The sequence below is a fragment of the Phyllostomus hastatus genome, unplaced genomic scaffold (genome assembly GCF_019186645.2).
Source record: "Phyllostomus hastatus isolate PE091 unplaced genomic scaffold, TTU_PhHast_1.1 phas_scaffold_755, whole genome shotgun sequence".
Classification (NCBI taxonomy): domain Eukaryota; kingdom Metazoa; phylum Chordata; class Mammalia; order Chiroptera; family Phyllostomidae; genus Phyllostomus; species Phyllostomus hastatus.
The window spans coordinates 7874840-7894680 of NW_025334039.1; the positions used below are offsets into that span (position 1 = coordinate 7874840).

The 19841-nt window shown below is 34.7% G+C and overlaps 1 protein-coding gene across 4 annotated transcripts in view; it reads right to left on the reverse strand.

Moving 5' to 3' along the window:
- SCYL2 (SCY1 like pseudokinase 2) overlaps positions 1–19841 on the reverse strand; it is a 56760-nt gene that overhangs the window by 35859 nt on the left and 1060 nt on the right. For all 4 annotated transcript variants that reach the window (XM_045826506.1, XM_045826502.1, XM_045826504.1 and 1 more), the window contains exons 2-3: positions 8191–8395; positions 1540–1697 (exon numbers count right to left, since the gene is read on the reverse strand). In XM_045826506.1, the coding sequence (XP_045682462.1) occupies positions 1540–1697; positions 8191–8367 (335 nt within the window). In that variant the 5' untranslated portion in view covers positions 8368–8395. The remainder of the gene's footprint in view (positions 1–1539; positions 1698–8190; positions 8396–19841) is intronic.

Consider the following 19841-nt stretch of genomic DNA (forward strand, 5'->3'; position numbering starts at 1 on the left):
GAAGCTTTGCATATAAATTATACTGGATAAATCATTCAACAGTCTTTTAAACTAAGTGGCAAAACAGTTGTCATACATTTTTTAAAACTTAAAAAGTCAGGAAATAAAACATTTCAACTGTGCTTTTTGAATGACTCTTTATGAACAATGAATAAACTGATTTAAAATACTGTTATATTACACCTATAATATTATCCTTATTTCTAAGGCTATCATTTTCAGAATATGCTCAATGGAACCCACAGATTCCCTACAGATGCCTCTGGGTAAGGGGAGTCAGAAACAGGGACAGGGAACAGGTCCAGGTCCCTATAACCAGTTCAACTGGAGCAGCTTTGCTTTTACCTATTTTATATATCATTTTGAAAGGTGTCAGAATTTTAAAATTTTTAAAATTACTGCTCTTTGATGTGTAAGAATATTTAGTAATTTAAATGTGAGATATTAACATTCAGTAACTTAGAGTAATGAGCAGGATCTCAGACTTAGAAGACAAACAGCCAACTTCAAGTCTCAGTATCTCTATTCCTTCAAGAGATGGGAGGTCTGGAACCTGCCAGCTGTTCCTCCACCCTGCCTGTTCCACCCCTATCCTTAAAATCCTAGGGTCTACAAACAATTGCCAAACCATTTAATTAAGAGCTTCTGAATTAGCCCTGGCTGGTGTGGCTCAGTGGATTGAGTGCTGGCCTGCAAACTGAAAAGTCGCCAGTTCCATTCCTGGTCAGGGCACATGCCTGGGTTGCAGGCCAGGGCCCCCAACTGGGGGCATGTGAGAAGCAACCAATCAACATCTCTTTCACCGATGTTTCTCTCCCTCTCTTTCTCCCTTCCTTTCCCTCTCTCTAAAAAGAAATAAATAAAAATTAAAAAAAAAAACCTTCTGAATTAAAAGAGGGAATACAGTCTGCTAAGTAGGAAGAAAGAAAGAATAAATTACGGGTTATGAGTTTTTATAGGTAGGGTGTCTACAGAATATTAAAAGCACCACAGGCTTGAGAATCCAGTTAAGATGACACAACATAAATTTCATTCTCCTGTCATTCTCAGCAACAGTTCCCAAGCCCACTCTTGAGAAAAACAGATGGTAGAGTAACTGAGGGCTATGGAATAACATGCTGGGCATAGTTGAAGGTTAAATGTCTAGAACAGTACCTGGAACACACATTAAAATAGCCCCCAAAGGGTGACTCAATGAAGAGGACAAGAAGTTCTAGCAAATTTAACAAGGACAGCTACTTTCAGACAGACTGTATTCTATACTTCTCTTGCATCTTCCACTTTAACTATTGTAATGCTGATCACAGACTAAGCAAAAAGACTCATTGCAAATATAAGAAAGCTTCAGTTAATATTTCAAAAATAGGTACATAGAATATGCAAATACATTTTAGGGAAATAACTAATCCTTAAGAACTCAACACTCAGTTTATAAAAATGTTTCACTGACAGTATACTATATAGACAGATTTCATACATAAAATTATTTTCAACTATTTGTTCAGGAAGTCCCTTATGTAAGTTTTTATAAAGATTTACCTGGATTCTTCTAAAGGATGCTGGACAGTAAGAAGTCGAGGGTGTCGTAGTCGAGTTAACTGTTGGACTCCTCGTTTTAGAGAATCAATGATTTGATCCTTTTCAAATTTTTGATATTTGTCAATCAGCTTTTTATCAAAGACAAAAACAGCCACTTCCTAATAAAAGAATTATGTAATTAAATAATTTTAATCAAGAATATACAAAAGTAACAATTTTATTTGTGTCACAGTAGTCTACAAAAACTAAAAATACCATAAACATTTTAGCACCATTGTGGTACCTTTCTGATATCTAAAAGCTGGTTTCTCCGTGATTAGTAAATCTAAATATTTTTAAAGGTATGAGACCCAGAGCCCTCATCTAGGGAGAATGTAAGAAAATCTCCATACCTGAACTCTGGTATCAGAGGTACACATAAACTGTGCGTAATGTGTTGTCCCTTATTAGTAATCTCTTATATAACCAGAATTGAAATAAAAGTGAAAAGTGTTTAAAAATTAAAAATACCAAGTGTCCCAGGTTCGATTCCCAGCCAGGGTACATTCCTGGGTTGCAGGCCATAACCCCCAGCAACCGCACATCTCTCTCTCTCTCTCTCTCTCCCTCCCCCGCCTCCTTCCCTCTCTAAAAAATAAATAAATTAAAAAAAAAATTAAAAATACCATTCATAATGATAACTATGGAGTATACTACAAAATTTTAAAATACTTCTTGAAAAAAGTTTGTACATGTCAGGGAGTTATTGTTTATACAAAAAACAATTTATAAGTATTTTGCATATGAATAACATGTAATTTTCCTCTCTCCTTCCTCCCTGTCCCCACCTTGCTATGGTTAGTAGTAATGGGAATAGTTTCCAGCACAAGAAAATGCTTCCCCTATCACATCTCTTTGAGATCATTCACAGCCCATTTCATACTACTAAAATCAAACATTTTCTTTGGCTGTCATAGGCTTTCATTCTCTCTCAATTACCCAAAGAAAAATAGTTCCCATCCAGTTACCCAATCTTAACAAATCAGTCAAAAAACAGCCTTATTGATAGCTGATGTATTACCAATGCTAGATAAAACTCCATCATAAATGGAAAGAAATCTGATAAGCTGGAAGCAAAACTAGCAAGAATCAACCTAGCCTTCCAAAATTCTTTGGAAGATGTTTTTCCCATTTTTTATTGAATTTATTGAGGTGACACTGGTTAACAAAATTATGCAGGTTTCGGGTGCACAAGTCTACAACACATCATCTGTACACTGTACTGTGTGTTCACCACCCCAAGCCTAGTCTCCATCTCTCACCATTTATTTTCCCTTTACCCTCCTCTCTCCATCCCCCACTGACCTCCCCACCCCGTGAAAGATTTTTAATGACTCTTCCACAATTCTGTAAAAGTCTCTTTCAAAATCGTCTAATTAAATCTACCACTAAACTATCAATATCCAAGACCATATCTTTTTATTTTTATTGCTTTCTCTTCTAATTATTTTTGCCACATTATGATTGTTTTCACAACTTAGCCTAGCAACCTAATCATATAACAGATACCCACTGCAAAATTCCAAACCAATAAATTGCTCAAATACAACTTGTTTTAAGTTGAAGGCTCCATATATATGTGTGTGTGTATGCACACACACATACAGATGAGTTAAGGATATTAACGAATTGAGTGTCCGAAAAGTGGTAATCATATAAAGGGACTATTTAGTTACTGAATATTAATGTCCCATTCCCCAAGCGTCTGTATAACTTTTTAGGAATTATTCCATTCCAGAAAGCAACCCTATGAGACCAATTATCCTCAATTCAAAGATGAGGGAATTGTGAAGATAAAAGTATTATCTAAGATTTCACAATTGGCAAGATGAAGAATCAAGACTCGAACCCTATCAGCCTAACCCTAGGGACCACATTCTTTGCAAAAATACCATTCTGCCCCACCCCCTGAAATAACACATGATCCATATATATATAGCACTCCAGTAAAACATGCCATATGCCTTCTGAAAAACAGTAATTTGAGTGAGAGCTTTAAATAGCGCTCATATATAAGGACATTATCTTATCTCTTTTAATCATTTTGAGACACAGGACAATCAGGAGCTAAGAGTATTATGTACTATTAATTTGACTAAAGCCAAATGAAGTTCAAGTTCCTATTTCACTATTTATGTGCACAATCTTATTTTAGTAAGTATTCTGCTATAACACATTTTATAAAAGCATCCAATTTAAATATTTATTTTTTCACGATGTTTTAAGTCTAAAAAAAGATCATGTGAAATGGCTCTTGAGCTCTTGCAGTTTCAACACTTTTAAGGAGGAACACTACAGTTCATAAAATGAAGAAGAAACAACATGATATTCTCTCAGACATTAATTTGTTTTAAGTCAAAGATGGAAGATTCTTGCATAGGTCAGAATAGGTTATCAACTATCTTCAAAATATTGTGTTTGTTCCAATAAGTAAATAAAGTAAACCAATTTCAACAAAGTTTCTACTAATTAACTACCATATTTTTCAGATTATAAAACGCACTTTCTTTTTCTCCGCCCCCCTCCCCCCACCAATTTGGGAGGAAAAATGGTTGTTAATGTTGCTGTTGAGTTCTATTTATATGTACACTGGTGAAATATTATGTTATTTGTATTATTAAATATTTTACATTTTTTGCTTCAAAAATTTTTTTCCTATTTTCCTCCTCTAAAATCTCGGTATGGCTTATGGTCTGACAAATACGATAACCCCGCTCAGTGGATTGAGCGCGGGCTGCGGCTGCAAACAAAAGCATCGCAGGTTCAATTCCTAGCCAGGGCACATGCCTGGGTTGCAGGCCACGGCCCCCAGCAACCACACATTGATGTTTCTCTCTCTTTCTTTCTCCCTCCCTTCCCTCTTTAAAAATAAATCAATAAAATCTTAAAAAAATATATGGTAACCCCTCAGGACTCATACGCACATCCTAAGAGAAAACTCTTAGCCTGTACCTCAAAACCTTTCATCAGAGCAGATTATCAACCCTGGCTGGTATGGCTCAGTGGATTGAGCACTGGCCTGTGAACCGAAGGGGCATTGATTTGATTCCCAGTCAGGGCACGTGCCTGGTTCATGAGCCAGGTTCCCAGTAGTGAGTCCATGAGAGGCAACTACACATTGATGTTTCTCTCCCTCTCTTTCTCCCTTCCTTACCCTCTCTCTAAAAATAAAAAAAAATTATTTTAAAAATAAATAGCTCATCATCTAATTTCTAATTTGTGTTTTCCTTCTAGTACTTCATTTTATTAACCATTCTGCGAATACATATTACTGTGTATAACTCCTGCCACCTTATATGTATTACATATAAAGAAAGAAATCATGCCTACTGGTAGTCGATAAAGATAAGTGATTATTAGAAACCTTTCATTACCTTGAATTAAAATCTTTTTCAACTTTTCATTACAAAAATTTTCGAACATACGGAAAGGATAATGTAGTGAAATCATCCAATATATATACCTTCCACTTAGGATTCAACAACTGTTAACTCTAAATAAAAATTGAGGTCCTTTTTTTATAGCAAAATTACTAAAACAAAATGTAAGCCATATTTGGCACTCTACTGTTCATTTATTCACTTCATATTCTTTAAAATACATTAGGAAAGAAAGCTAGCCGCTAAAAAGTATTTTTTGTCAACAGCTTATCTTTAAACAAAAAAAGCTATGAAATTGTTTATTCAAAAAACTAGTATTTCTCAAAATGGAGGCTGTATGTATCTTTTGGTATAGGCCTAATTTATAATTTTTAAAAGTTACTTTGCTTACAACAAAGTTGAACACTTGCTAAAAACAAGACAGTATAAATAAGAAAATCTAAGTTAATGTATACCAGTGTGTCTGGGATTCCCCAACAGTGATCATGGCCTCCACTAACCTGTCCCTCAGAGCCACCAGAGAAGGTTTTTGAAACACAGAGAGTCCCTGTAATCTCTACATTATGTACCTTACACGACTGGCCAGGGGTGACTACCAAGCATCATATTCTTCATTTTTCCATGTGATATTTGAGACAACATTCCTTTTTAAAAATGATAAAACAAAACCTAAATTTTTATTTAGATTGAGTTAAAATAAGGTGGTTTTGAGAAGACTGAGAGATACAAGATATATATACCCTTATATATTTTTAACTATTAAAACTAGGTATGAGAATCTTCAAGCCCGAAGTCCCTAACCTGATGTTTACCTCAAAGTTAAAGTCAAATTTAAGATCATATATTCTGTTACAAAACACAACTGCAATCAAGGACACTATATGCTAGCTAGATCAGGAAAGGCTGAGAGGGTAAGAAAGACACCCCCAGTCTCAATGCCCCTTTACAGGGGGAAAAAAAAAGAACTAAGGAAAGTATCGTTTTCCTTTTTTTTTTCCCTCCCAGCTTCTCTAAGATCACAGGAAGTTCTATATCTCATTGTCCTATATGGTAATACTAGCCACATGTGGCTATGGAGCATTTGAAATGTGACTAGTGTAACTAAAGCTGAATTTAATTTTATTTAATTTCAATTAATTGAAACGGCTATATATAGCTTGCGGCTACCATGCTGAATAGCAAAACTCTATCTATTTTCTAAGATTTCCTCTTAATAAAAAGGCAATTGAAAAGGAATTAAAACTGTTCAATTAAGGGAGAAATTTAAATGAGACTTCAGCGCCCAGGAGTGTAAAGACTTAGCCATTCCTTCAGGAATTAGCCAGTAGTCCAGAGAGGATCATCAGTTCTGACCCATAAGGTGTGAAAGAGGAAAAAAAAATTCAAAACCATATCTACAGAGAACACTAAAATATTCTAAAACTATCTTTTTCCTCAAAGCAATGAATTTGGGACTGACGGGGGATGCAGTGAAGTTTCCTAAAAGGACCCAGTTCTGACAGTCAGCAATTGAGTGCTGCTGTATTATTCTATAATATCCAGTCAATTATCTGTTACTTGTGCCTCATTCTCATGTTCCAAGAGCAGCAACAGAAGCTCCAACATTATGAGAGTACGTCAGCATGTGAACTGCTAATGTGAACATGAATACCTACAATACTTTCAGTTAAGCACAAAGACATTGTTATGTTACCACATCCTTAATAAATAATGTAAATTGTAGTAAATTTTATTTTTTTTCACCTTTCCCTTATATAACTGATTGTAAAAGCGATTTGTGCTAGTGCTGAAGGTTTGTCATTTACAAACTCCATGAGCTCTTTAAGGAGTCAATACCCAAAAAACCACTTAATTTGTGGAGGAGCTTTTGGTGAATTGAAAGAAAACAATATTCAAAAATGACATATCAAATCAGCATTGAAGATACAGGTACACTTTAAAAACAAGATTTATAGGTCAGGAATACACCACACACCAGCAGTCTAACATACTACAAAGATCCCTACTTTATTAAAGTATAATATAATCAAAGCCAATTCGGTCTTTATAATAGACTTATTTGGGAAATGAGCTGATTTTGGAAAAGTGACAAATAATGCATATGCACATTATATGACTGTGATAGTCACTGGAAAATATGTGTAATCAAGTCTGTAAGTCTTACAATCCAAATGTTTCACTTGTAGGAAAATAAAAGTACTTTTAGAAATGGTGATTTTTATTTTATTTTATTTTATTTTTTTAAAGATTTTGCTTATTTATTTTTAGAGAGGGGAAGGGAGGGAGAAAAAGAAGGAGAGAAACATCAATGTGTGGTTGCCTCTCACGTGGCCCCCACTGGGGACGTGGCCCGCAACCCAGGCATGTGCCCTGACTGGGAATCAAACCTGCGATTCTTTGGTTCGCAGACCGCGCTCAATCCACTGAGCTATGCCAGCCAGGACTTGATTTTTATTTTTAAAGAACATATTCTGTACAGAGGCCATACGTGTGAAGATTTTTCAATTCTTTAACAATTCCAACAGAATGCTGTTGGTAAAACCTAACACTAATGAGCCTCCCCATTTCTAAGAACAATTTGTTGGTCTCAAGTCAAATTTAAAAAACAATGATACAACTCACTCAAACTACTCCTCACTAAAAGAACAATTAGTTTTAAAATAACTTTGAAATCAGTATAAATCAAGACACATTACTGATTATACCCTACAAACATATTTCCTTCTGATGGTAAAAACTATCAGGTTGAACACAAAAGAATATTAAAGAAGTCTGTCTATTCTAGAAGGCTATAGAATAAGAGAGGGAATAAGAATGCATTAAGTTAAAAATGCATTTAAAATTGGAAAAATTTAACTGGGTATTTTACCAACCAGTAACTAACTTACTGGCAAATATAAAGGGGAACATGACAATTTTAATTCTAAAACATACACCTTGCTAAATATTAAAATCTAATACTATGTACTCATTTGCTCAGCTGATATATTTATTTTATTAAGTAAGCAAAATTAAATTATAAGATGAGATATATATAAAAAATATATTTATAACCAGGAGCATATAAGTCAGGGCATGTTTAAAAGCATTTGTTTTTGTATGAGTTCATTAGATGAAATGAGAACTAAAAAACCCACCAATTTGGCATTTCTTAACATAAAAATGCAGACAAGGACATTATAATACTTATTAGCATGTGTGATTTTTCCTATTGGACTCAATTAAAACTTACCTGTTTTGTTGATTTTTTTGTGCCATTAAAAATCTTCCAAGCTAGCCCATTGCCACCGCTGGCAATGTGTCGACCAACATCAAATTCCCTAGTGACAGGATTTCCCATTACTGCACTCGTGACATCAGCTGTTACTTTTGTAACAGTACTCTTCAACTTATTAAGCATGGACTCCATGGCTGCAATATTGAGTAATTATAGTTACCTAGAAACACAGGGGGAATAGAGGAGCTTAGATCATTTGTTTTTACCAGTTTAGGCACTTAATATTCATTCATTAGTCTGAAAAGCTTAATATACCCATACAATGAGCAAAACAATCCTACAGAGAAAAAAAGCTAAATGTTGGTTTGGTCTTCTGAGAACCCAATGTAACTTGCATGCAAATTTAAGTCTAGGAACCAAACTGTTCCCTTTAATTTCAACTGTTACAGACCAGGAAAAAAAAAAAAAAGACATATTCACACTTGACACTGATATGAATGTTGCTCAACTATGTAACTTGGACCCTTTAAACATACAGTGGCGTAAGGGTCTGAATCTTCCTTCACACTAAAAACAACCACATAAAACATGAAAATAACTAATGCTATACTTAGTAATAAGTTTGCATTTTATAAAAGTTTAGTTCATTAGAATTGCTATTGAATTGTGAAATCATTGAGAATATATTCTAAAAGTATTGATGACAAAAGGACCATAAAACATGCACAAGTAATTGGTCATAAAAAACATTTAAAATTTTACACACTTCTGGCCATAATAAAGACTGAATTTACCCCACTTTGAATAACTAGAAACTAGAAATATATGAAATGAACATTTTCAAACACTGAACAGGCAGCACAGGTATATGATCCCAGCGGGAACACAAAATTACCAGGTGAACCCTAGGACTGCCCCAGCGTTCCTGGAAGCACAATACAAACCAAATAGCAAAGAGCAGAAGTCCAAGAAGCAGTGTAGCTCAGTTAAAAAGTCAAAGAGGCAAACTGAAAATCAAGGATGCTAAAATAGATGGGAATTCTGGAATAGAATTGCAGAGAATGGGAAAGTAAGGTGGGGGGACAGAGAGGGAAGTGGGGAGGGGAGGGGAAGAAAGGAGAGGGGACTTCTATGATGAAACAGAGCTCTAGAAATTTGCATTAGGAGTCCCCTTGAAGCTTTGTTATTACTAACATGCACTTGCATAGTATGAAATTCCACCAGGTCAGCAAGGACTAACTAGAGAGCTGTGAGCTGAACAGTTCCAGAGTTCACAGATGGCTGCAAATCATTTAACTTCCCACCAGCTTGAGTGAAGAGTCCTTGTTGATCATTCAGCAGGAATCACCAAAGGACCATGCCTTACTAAGACAGTCTATTATAAACTTGCCCTAACAATATAAAAGCAATCCTCAAATGGTCAAACTAATCACAAATTACTTAACCTACCAGAAAAAACCCACACTCATTAAAGGAAAACAAATTAGATACTAAAACAATAGGACATTCAAAATGTTCAGCATGCACTCAATAATTATTAGACATGCCAAGAAGCTAGAAAATAACATAATCAAGGCCAAAATCAGTCAATAAAAACAAACTCCAAAATGACAGGTTGCAGAATTAACAAAGACATTAAAAAGCTATCATATGTCCAAATATTTAAAGGAAGGCATGAACATAATGGAATAAAATGGAATTTTTTAAAAAACACAAATGAAAAGTCTAGAGATGAAAAATAAAATAAATAATTTAGAGGATATCATTAACAGATTAGAGTGTAGGGAAAAAAAGATTAGTGAAAAATGAAGGTAGAGTAAAAGGCTGAAAAAATTAAAGTCTCAGGAGAAGAAGGAAGAAAAAATATTTGAAAAAATAATGGTCAAAACTTTTCCAAATTCAATGCAAACAGGAAGAAATGTAATGAACCATAAGCAGGATAAACTTAAAGAACACCATGCCCAGACATGTCATATCAAACAGCTGAAAATCGGTGGTTAAGAGAAAGATCTTAAAAGCAACCAGAGACAACAGGAAAATTATACATACAGAAGAACAAAGATAAAAATATTCCCCAGACTTCACATGAGAAACTACCCAAGCCAGAAAACAACTGAATGAGTACTAAAAGAAACTTGTCAACCTGGAATTCTATAAGTCACGGGAAAAACACTTTCAAAAATAAATGTGAAATAAAGACTTTTTCAAGAAAACAAAATCTGAAAGAATTTGCTGCTTATATTTACAATAAGATACAGTAAGGAAAATTCTTTAAAAAGAAGGAAAAAGATAAGCAGATGGGAATATTAATATACAATAGCAATGGAGGACACTGGAAATAAAAATTAAATGGGTATATTTTAAAATGGGTATATTTTAAAAACTCATCTTCAAAAATAGCAGATCATTGAAAACAAGAACAACAAAAATATACTGTGCTTAAGTAACAAATATGACAAAAATAAGCCAAGGACAGGAGAGGGAAAATGGAAGCATATTTTTGAAAGATTCTTACATTACATGTGAGGTAGTACATCATCTGAAGGTACATTGTGTCAAGTTAAAGACATATTATAAACCCTAGAGCAATAACTAAGGAAATTAAGATATAGCCTAAAAGCCAATAATGGAAATAAAATGGAATCCTAAAGTAAACTGAATAGGGAAAAAATAGGAAAAGAGGAAGAAACAAAGAACTGACAAAGAGAAAACATATCAAAATAACAGATTTAAATCCAACCATAAAAATAATTACATTAAGTGTAAATCATTAAAATTCCAATTAAAAGGCACAGACTGTCAAACTAGATTTAAAAAGCAAGACTGAACTATATGCTATTTACAAGAAACCCACTTTAAAACCACTTCACAAGATGATTTAAAAGTACAAGAAAGGAGCCACAAGCTGTTGTGGTTATATTATTAACAGAATAGGCTTCAAGGCAAAGGGAGACACTGATAAAGTTGTTAATTCATCAGGAGGACACAACAAACCTAACTTTGTATACACTCAGTAATAGGGTTTCAAAATAAATGCAGCAAAAAGTGATAGAACTGAAAAAATTAAAAGACAAATCCACAATCACAGGTGGAAGACTTCAAAGGTCCTCTCCCAGTAACAGATGAGACAGGCCAAGTAGGCAGGAAATCAGTAAGAATACAGAAGACCTGAACAACACTAGCAAACAATCTGACCTAAAACACTCTACAACAGCAGAATACATTTTTGTTTCACATATGCATGGATATGTAGGAAAATTAAGTGCTGGGCCATAAAACATAACTCAACATTAAAAACTACTGAAATATTATATATTCTTTGATCAAAATGAAATTAAAGTAGAAATCAGAACAGATAATTATCTAAAAAAATGCAAATACTTGAAAATCTAACAACTCTTCTAAATAACCCAAGGGCTGAATAAGAAATCAGATAACATTTTTAAATATTTTGAAGTGAATGAAAATGAACAAGCTGTGGAATGTAGGTGACACAGTGTTCAATGGGAAATTTATAGCTTTATGTGTTTACATTAGAGAAAAAAATCCAAAATCAATGGTTTAAGCATCTACCTTAGGAAGCTGGTAAAAGAGAGAGAAAATTAAGCTCAAAATATGTAGAAAAAGGGAAATAAAGAAATCAATGAAACAGACTCAATTTAATGTAATTTAATAGTGTATGTAAGAGAACTGAAAAAGAAAAAAAAAATCAATGACACCCAATTTGTTTTTAAAAGGTAAACCTCTAGATACATTAAGGAAAAAATGACCTATATCAGTAACAGAGAAAATCCTACAGACTCTAACTCTATATGTCTTATAGATGCTAAATAAATAAAGCATTGTATAATGAAAAATGTTTTGCCAATTAATTCAACAACTTGGATGAAATGAAAAATTCCTTGAAATCCACAACTACCAAAATTGAGTCAAGAAAAAACAGAAAGCCCGAATAGTCCTATATAAAAAGAAATTCAATTCATAACTACAACCCTGACCACAAAGAAAACTCCAGGCTCAGGGGCTTCCCTACTGAATTCTATCAAACATATAGGAAAGAAATAACAAAGCTGATGCAAGCTCTTTGAGAAAATTTTATGTTATATAGTCTGTGCTGTCCTAATACCACCAAATAATGACATAAGAAAACTGAATATTACTAACCCTCATCAACATGTAAAAATCCTTAACAAAAACTAAGAACAGAAGGAAAGTTCCTCAACCTGCTAAGTGGTACCATTGAATACCTAGAGCTAATATTATTTTAAAGATGAAAGATTGATGGCTTTCTCCCTAAGTTTGGGGACAAAGTAAGGATACCTACTTTTACCACTTCTATTCAATACTCTAATGGAGGTCATAGCTAAAGCAATAGAGAACAAAATAAAAGTCATTCAGATTGGGAAGGAAAAAGTAAAACTCTTTATTCCTAAATGACATGATAGTGTAATATAGATCAGAAGAAATCTATAAAAGCTACTAGAATACATGAGTTTAACGTGACAGCAGACTACAAGAACAATACATTTGAAAAGACTTGTTTTCCACATAAAACAGACAGCTGAACAATGAAATTTCAAAAATACGATTTCAAGGATATGAAATAACCTATGGGCAAATTTTACAAGACATACAAGATGTATACAATAACAACAACAAAAAATTGCTGAGAAAAACTGAACACTAATACGACGCAAAGTCTGCCCAGAAAGTATCCAGGCATGTAACATGAAAAATAGAGGTATTTACTGAAGAAGGTACAAGATAGAAGAAACATTGTACACAGGACAATGACACCTCAGTCCCCTTCAAAGTAGGCACCCTGAGACCTCACACAGTTCTCCCAGCATCTCTTCCACTGTTCAAAACACTCTGCAAAATCCTTTGTTGGAATCACCATCAGCTGCCCTGTCGTATTTTCCTGAATCTCACTGACGATCTGAAACCTCTTTCGTTTCAAAGGTGATTTTAGTTTCATGCCAAGACCCTACGTCAAAATCTTAGACACAATAGCTTTTGGAATCTCCACATCAGCTTCTAGTTCTCACACTGTCAGTCACTGATCTTTGTTGATTGCAGCCCACACATGAGTATTTAACATTCTCAGGTGCTCTGCTTGTTGCATGCCTTCCAGAATGCAGACAACTTTCAAACAGATTCTCCACCAGCTTTTGAAGCATCTGTGCCACACTTCTATTTGTGCTGCAGTCCTCGCATCATCCCCAAAAGCCACCTGAATCATCTGAATAGTTTCTACGGAGGAACATTCAAGCTTAACACAAAATCTGATGTAGATTTGTTGCTCTACTCAGTCATTTCGAATGTGATGGCCACAGAGTACACATGCCCACTCAATGACATCTACAGCCCCCACTGACTAGTACAGTCAAGTCGTCACTGTTCACACGTGTGCATTCTAGTCCACTCTCCTTGGCTGCCAGGTTACATCGATACTGCGCAAACCATTCTCATTATATTAACACTGGCTGGACTTTTTCCGGACAGACCCCCTATATGAAAAGACTGTGTTCATGGATTGAAAGCCTCAATATTGTTAAGATGTCAATTTCCCCCATCAATCTATAAATCACTGCCATCAAATCAGAATCCCAGAAGCTTCTGTAGAAACTGCCCTGAAGAGGCGCATGGGCTTCACTGGATTGCCCAGAGAGGCCATGGTACAAAGAGAAGTTTAAAATCCTATTACTCTTCAAGTTTTCAACTTCTATGCACACTCTTTCCTAAAACTTATTCCCCCTGAGAACAGTCTGTGTACTGCAAATTTTCCTTAACCAACTCTTTCTTTCTCCTACTTTACCAAAGAAAAGTATTTTTCTCAGCCATCCTAGTCTTATCATATGGCATTTGCTCAAGTATAAAAACTTTGGGGGTAGGAAAAAGGCAATTTGAGAATGCATAAATCCTGAGATAAAGTTCCTTATGAGTAAAGCAAAAAGAAGTTTGGGAGAAATACTGAAGGGGGTTATGCTTTATTTCTTCCAGACCAGATATCAACAGAAAGACCCCATGTCATATCTATCACAGAATTGCAACTAAGAAACAAGAAGAATGTCACAGGAATGTATAGGAACAAATTTATTTAAAGTAATAAGGAAAAACTTCAAGGTTCATGAAAGTAACACATAATCACAAGACACAACAATATAGAAATTAGATCCTCTGTAACTATCCTAACTCTTGACAAAAAAACTTCAGATGCAATCAACTTAAAAACATGCAAAGAAGTATACTGTTTTTCAAAATTAGAGACTATACAAGAAAAATATTTGTAAGGCCACTGGACTAAGGTAACACTAAGTTTGTATCCTACTTTCCTCTCTTAAATGTTTAAACTGTAAATAGAAAGAGACTCACTTTCTCTTTTTAATTGAATGCTGCATTTCTGTAAGCAGTTAGAAAACATTGCTATTAGCATTATAAAACATTTATTGCTATGCCAAATTGTTCTCTATGAACATTTGCTGATTTTGAATAGGAAAGTGAGGGGGCACAAAATCCTATTTAAAACCTGAATATGCATTCCTCTGACTCTGCCTGAGTAGCCATATATTGCATGTCATGCACTTGTTAGACACTGGGAATACAGATGTACATGGAAACATATCTGCTCTTTAGAGATTAAGACCAATAGCGGACTCAGACCTGCAAAAATTTATAGCAATTAACTGGGGGTATAAATGTACCATGTTATGGGAACACAAAAATGGGCTCAAAAACGAAGTGTCCTTCAGGTAGAAAAAAAGGGAAGGAGTATTCCAGAAAGGATGTGCCAAGACAGGAAGGGGAGGAAAACTATGATGTGATCTGAAAACTACAAATACTGTAGTTTTGTATGAAAATAAAAGATATTCTGAGTTAATATTCAAGTTGCAGATGCCCATCCGTCTAACAGAGTCAACAGAAACAAACACAGAAATTCATCTGATGAATTATTTAATATTTACTTAAGACCTACTACATACCTGATACCATATAAAAGCTAGGAAAAAAGCAGCAAAGGAAAAATAAGTCATGAAAGTTCTTACCATCAAAGAGGCAAGAGAGAGAGTAGTAAACCAACCACAACATTAGCCTACAGGGATAAAATGCTGAAGAATATACATGCACAGTGTTACTGGAGCAAAAAGAAGAGAAACAGATGGAAGAAAGTTTCCCCAAAACAGTAGTACTAGAGGTGTCTTTAAAGGTGAGTAGGAGTGAACTAGACAGTGAATGGTAGGAGTATAGGAGTAATAACAAAGCAGTTCAGATAAAAGCTGGAGTATAAGAAGGAAGTATGGGAAAGGAGACTTAGAAAAGCCAAATCACCAAGGGTATAAAGTAGTAAGAAATCAATCTATAATAAGCCACAGAAAGATTTCAGGCATGAGGTAATGTGATCAATCCATTGAGCACAGTGAATGACATACTAAGGGTGCAAGTATGGAATATGGTGAGACGAAAGAGTACATCAATATGTAGTTCAGGGAACGTGGTGTGTGTGTAGGTGCACGTAAAAAATAAAGACAGGCCTGGAAGTAGGGACAGAGACCATAGGGAAGAGATGGTAAGTTTAGGGAGTATTTCAAAAGTGCTAGCTACATGGATATTTACTTTATAATTATATATTAAACTTCATTATGCATCTTTATATATTATATATCAAAATTTTAAAAGAGGGGGAGGTTGCTGAATTAAGGAAATAGCGGTGAGAAAGGAGAAGAAAGGGAAAATTAAGAAACGAGTATGAGTTAGAACTAAGAGAACTTACTGACCAATTAGATAAAGGGAAGGGACAAAACTAGGAATCCCAATCAGGTCTCTAACTTCAGAGTCTAGGAGGAGAGTGAAACCATTTACCAAGGCAGGACTGAAAGGAGACAACTGGTTCTTTTATGGGAGGAAGAACTCAATTATGGACATGCTGAATCTGAGTTGACTTAATGACATTCATATGGAGATATATCTAGTAGGTTTTTAGATATGCACGTCAAAAACTTAGAAAAAACTTCTTGATTGGAGATCAAAATGTGGGCATCATGAGCTTACAAGCATACAATAGTTAAGACTGTGGGCTTGAAAATGGTGACCCAGGAAGACCCAAGAAAAATATCACAGGAGCAACAGAAGGCTAAGGACAGAAAGAAGTAAATGAGCTTGTAAAACAAGATTTTGAATTATTACCAATAGCCTTTTGTCATAAAACAAATCTAGAGTCCAAACATCTTTTCTTAAAATGAATGACAGTTTTTCAAATTTTCACTTGATTAATGAATAAGCATATTTTTTCCAAAGGCAAAGCTATAAATGACAGAAATATTTATTCATTTAAGCCATTTCCCCTTGTACACAACTTAATAGAATTCACTTTAAATTCAATTATCCTTCCCTCCTAAATCTCAGTCAAAATAAGATTTGGGACAGCTTCAATATGATCCCAAGATTATACCTTTTTACCATCTGGCTCAGCCATCGCTCGGATTTTAGTAGAATCAGTAGGTGAATCTGCTGTATTACTAGTAGTATTTTGCATGCACCTGACAGAAGGTGGACTGAATATTAGAGCACCTGATGGCAGGTAGTCAAAAAGAACTGGCAATTCTTTCAGTTCTGCCCACTCATAAACTCTAGACATAGCAAGAATATAATAGCTAAAATTATATTTATGCTAAAAAAGTTTCTTGAGTTTTCGGGTAATACAAGTGCAAAAAGAGTCCCTTAATTTGCCAAGAAGAAAATGTTGCAAAGTAGAATTAGCTTGCATTTTATCAGAAATATAATGCAAATAAGGTTACTGTAATTACATCTGATAATGAAATATGTTTAGTAACTGTTAGTTTCAAAGCACCTAGCAGAGACTAGACTTTCACTAAGCACAAAATATTATTACACATTGACTACAAAGAACAATAATACAAATAAATACAAATGAACTCAAAATAGTTTATTACTTAAAGAGGCACCAGGGTCTGAGATTTCTATGTAAATGCCTGAAAATAAAAGAATACCACTTATATAGTCACTTAAATAATTAAACATACATAAAATGAAATTTTGTAATTTGAAATAAGAATTACATTAACATGACATAAATACCTTTGGTAAAATGATTCATAAAATTTGGGGAATATTTTTGTACTTATACTCCTCTATGTAGTGCTTATTTGTTTATATTTAAAGAAGATGACCTGAGATACACTCTTGAAATACATGTTTTCTTCTTCCTGTGGAAGCACTCAGAAATTAGTAGAAATTATAAAAAGAAATAATTTTTTAAAAAATGGTTAACACCATTCTTTGGTCTATATAAAAGTCATGTTTAATCTTACTCAGAAAACAAAGACTGTACCGAGTACAATCATTCTCTGTATAACCACAGAAAGTATCTAATAATTATCAGCTGAGCTACAAGAGATTACTTCCAGAGGACAAACCCGATTTTAAGAAACAAACAGAAAACACGAAAGAGACTTAGCTATGTACGGTGAAGTACATATCCATTCAACAAATTACTGGGTACCTACTAAGTAGAAAGCACCATGTTAGATACAGTAGGAGAAACAAGTAAAACATTCCGTTTCTATCACTGCTTACAAACTTAAGACCATTATACAGTAAGATTGAAAAAGCAACATGAAAGATTATGAGGAAATGTAAGTTAAAATATCAAATCAGTAATTTGAACAATTAAGATCTGAGAAGAGACTACACCCAACTCTTTTGAAGGCAATTCCAGCACATGTACCTGGTATAGTTTTTACTACATGACGTCAATCAGATTTTTGAAATTATTGTGATTAAAAAAAAAAAGTAGCAGCACTGGGGTGGCAGAGTCTTATTATTCAGCCCCTTCAGGTGGAAAAGAGGGACAAGGAAAGCCTGGGTAGGAAACTTGACTGAATGATCAGTAAGGTCACTTCTTACGCTCACAGTTCTTCCTTGATTTAGGAACATACAAAATCTGAATACACTGTAATACAGTGTGTGAAAACTGATATTGATAAAGTACTGAAGTGTTGTCTAAGACAATGGTTTTCAAACTCCAGTGCACATCTAATAACATCTAATGACTGAATACCTTGTTAAACATATAGATGTTTATGTACTATCACAAACCTTTGGAGCCAGAATCTAGATTATAAAGGTGCAATCAGGGCATTTGTATTTAAGCAGCTCTCCCAGGTGATTCTGACGTACAGTGTGAGAATTAAGTGTTATATGATTAAATACACAACACTGACTGGCAAGGAAACCTGGGTCAAATGCCAGTTCTAATACTTAATACTTGCACCAACTAGCCTCCCTAACACCACTTCTAACCTTTAAAAAGGGGGAAATGCCACCCATTTCTCAAATGATTCCTGTGAAGATTAAAGGTGATGAGGTATATAAACTGTTTAGTGCATTCAGTAAGCATTCAATGAATTCATTTAACAAACATTTATTAAGCACGTACACAGTACTAGAAGATGAAGAACATCTCATTAAATTGTTAAGTATTAATAAATATGGCAACTCTGTAATGGTGTTAAGAGAACATATAAATCGGGGAATCCATGCTAATCAGGAAAGTCTTCCTGAAGTGAGCTGAATGACGAGTAGGCATTACCTGGATGAAAAGGAAAGGAAATGCATTACCAAGCAGAGAAAGCTTCATAACCAAAAGCCAGGTACCTAAAGCACAACAGAGTGATTAGGGCAGAACAGAATGCCAGGAAGCACGGTGGAGATGAGGTTGCAAAGGCAGTCAGGGGAGCCAAACAGGCTGTTAAGGATTTTAGTTTCCCCTAAAAACAATGAAAGCCACGGAAGGGTTTTAAATATGGAGACAACATGATTAGATCTGCATTTTTAAAATGTCATTCAGTCTGGTGTGGAAACCTGGGGGGTGGGAGTCACAGTAATGCAGGTAGACATTTGCGGGGCTAGTGACACTTCAGATGAGAGATGATGGTGGCTGGGATTGGATTACAAGTGGCGAAGATGAAGAGAGACAAGATATTCAAGAGGCAAAATCAACAGGACTTAATGAGAACTAGATAATGAGGCACAGGAGAGAGGAAGCTGTCACACTTCTATAGAAAAGGACAAATGATGAAGCTAGTCACTTAAACACACTAAGAGGCCCTATTTTTCTTGGGGAATAAATCATGTGAGCATGAGTAGTTATCCCCAGTTATAGGGTCGATTTGTGCAGAAATATTCTGTTGTATGGAAGCACAATATATCTGTATATATTTCACTGGTTGTTCATGGATCTTAGAGACAAAAGAACAGGATTCTGCACGTGTAGACTGGATCTGAACAAATGAAGAGCCTTAACTTCCATTACGATTTTTTTTACACAATCCCCTGAAAGTGTCTTTTATGAGCAGTTTAATATTGACAGGAATTCTACCAACCCCAGCTGATAAATCATTTTTAAGCCTTTTCAAAATTAACATTTATACTAAAGAATATGACAAGAAGCCAAACAAAAAGAGCCTGTAAATTTCCAAAGGTAGCTTCAAGCACCAGACCATGACAGAGTTTTACAGTGACAGACTGTAAAACTGTGTTAATTTTCCAGAATGGAAAGCATGTGAATGCCTCTTACAAAACTTCTTACTCATAGAATCCAATTTGTAAAACAAATCATCATACAGATAATTCTTGAATTTGATCTA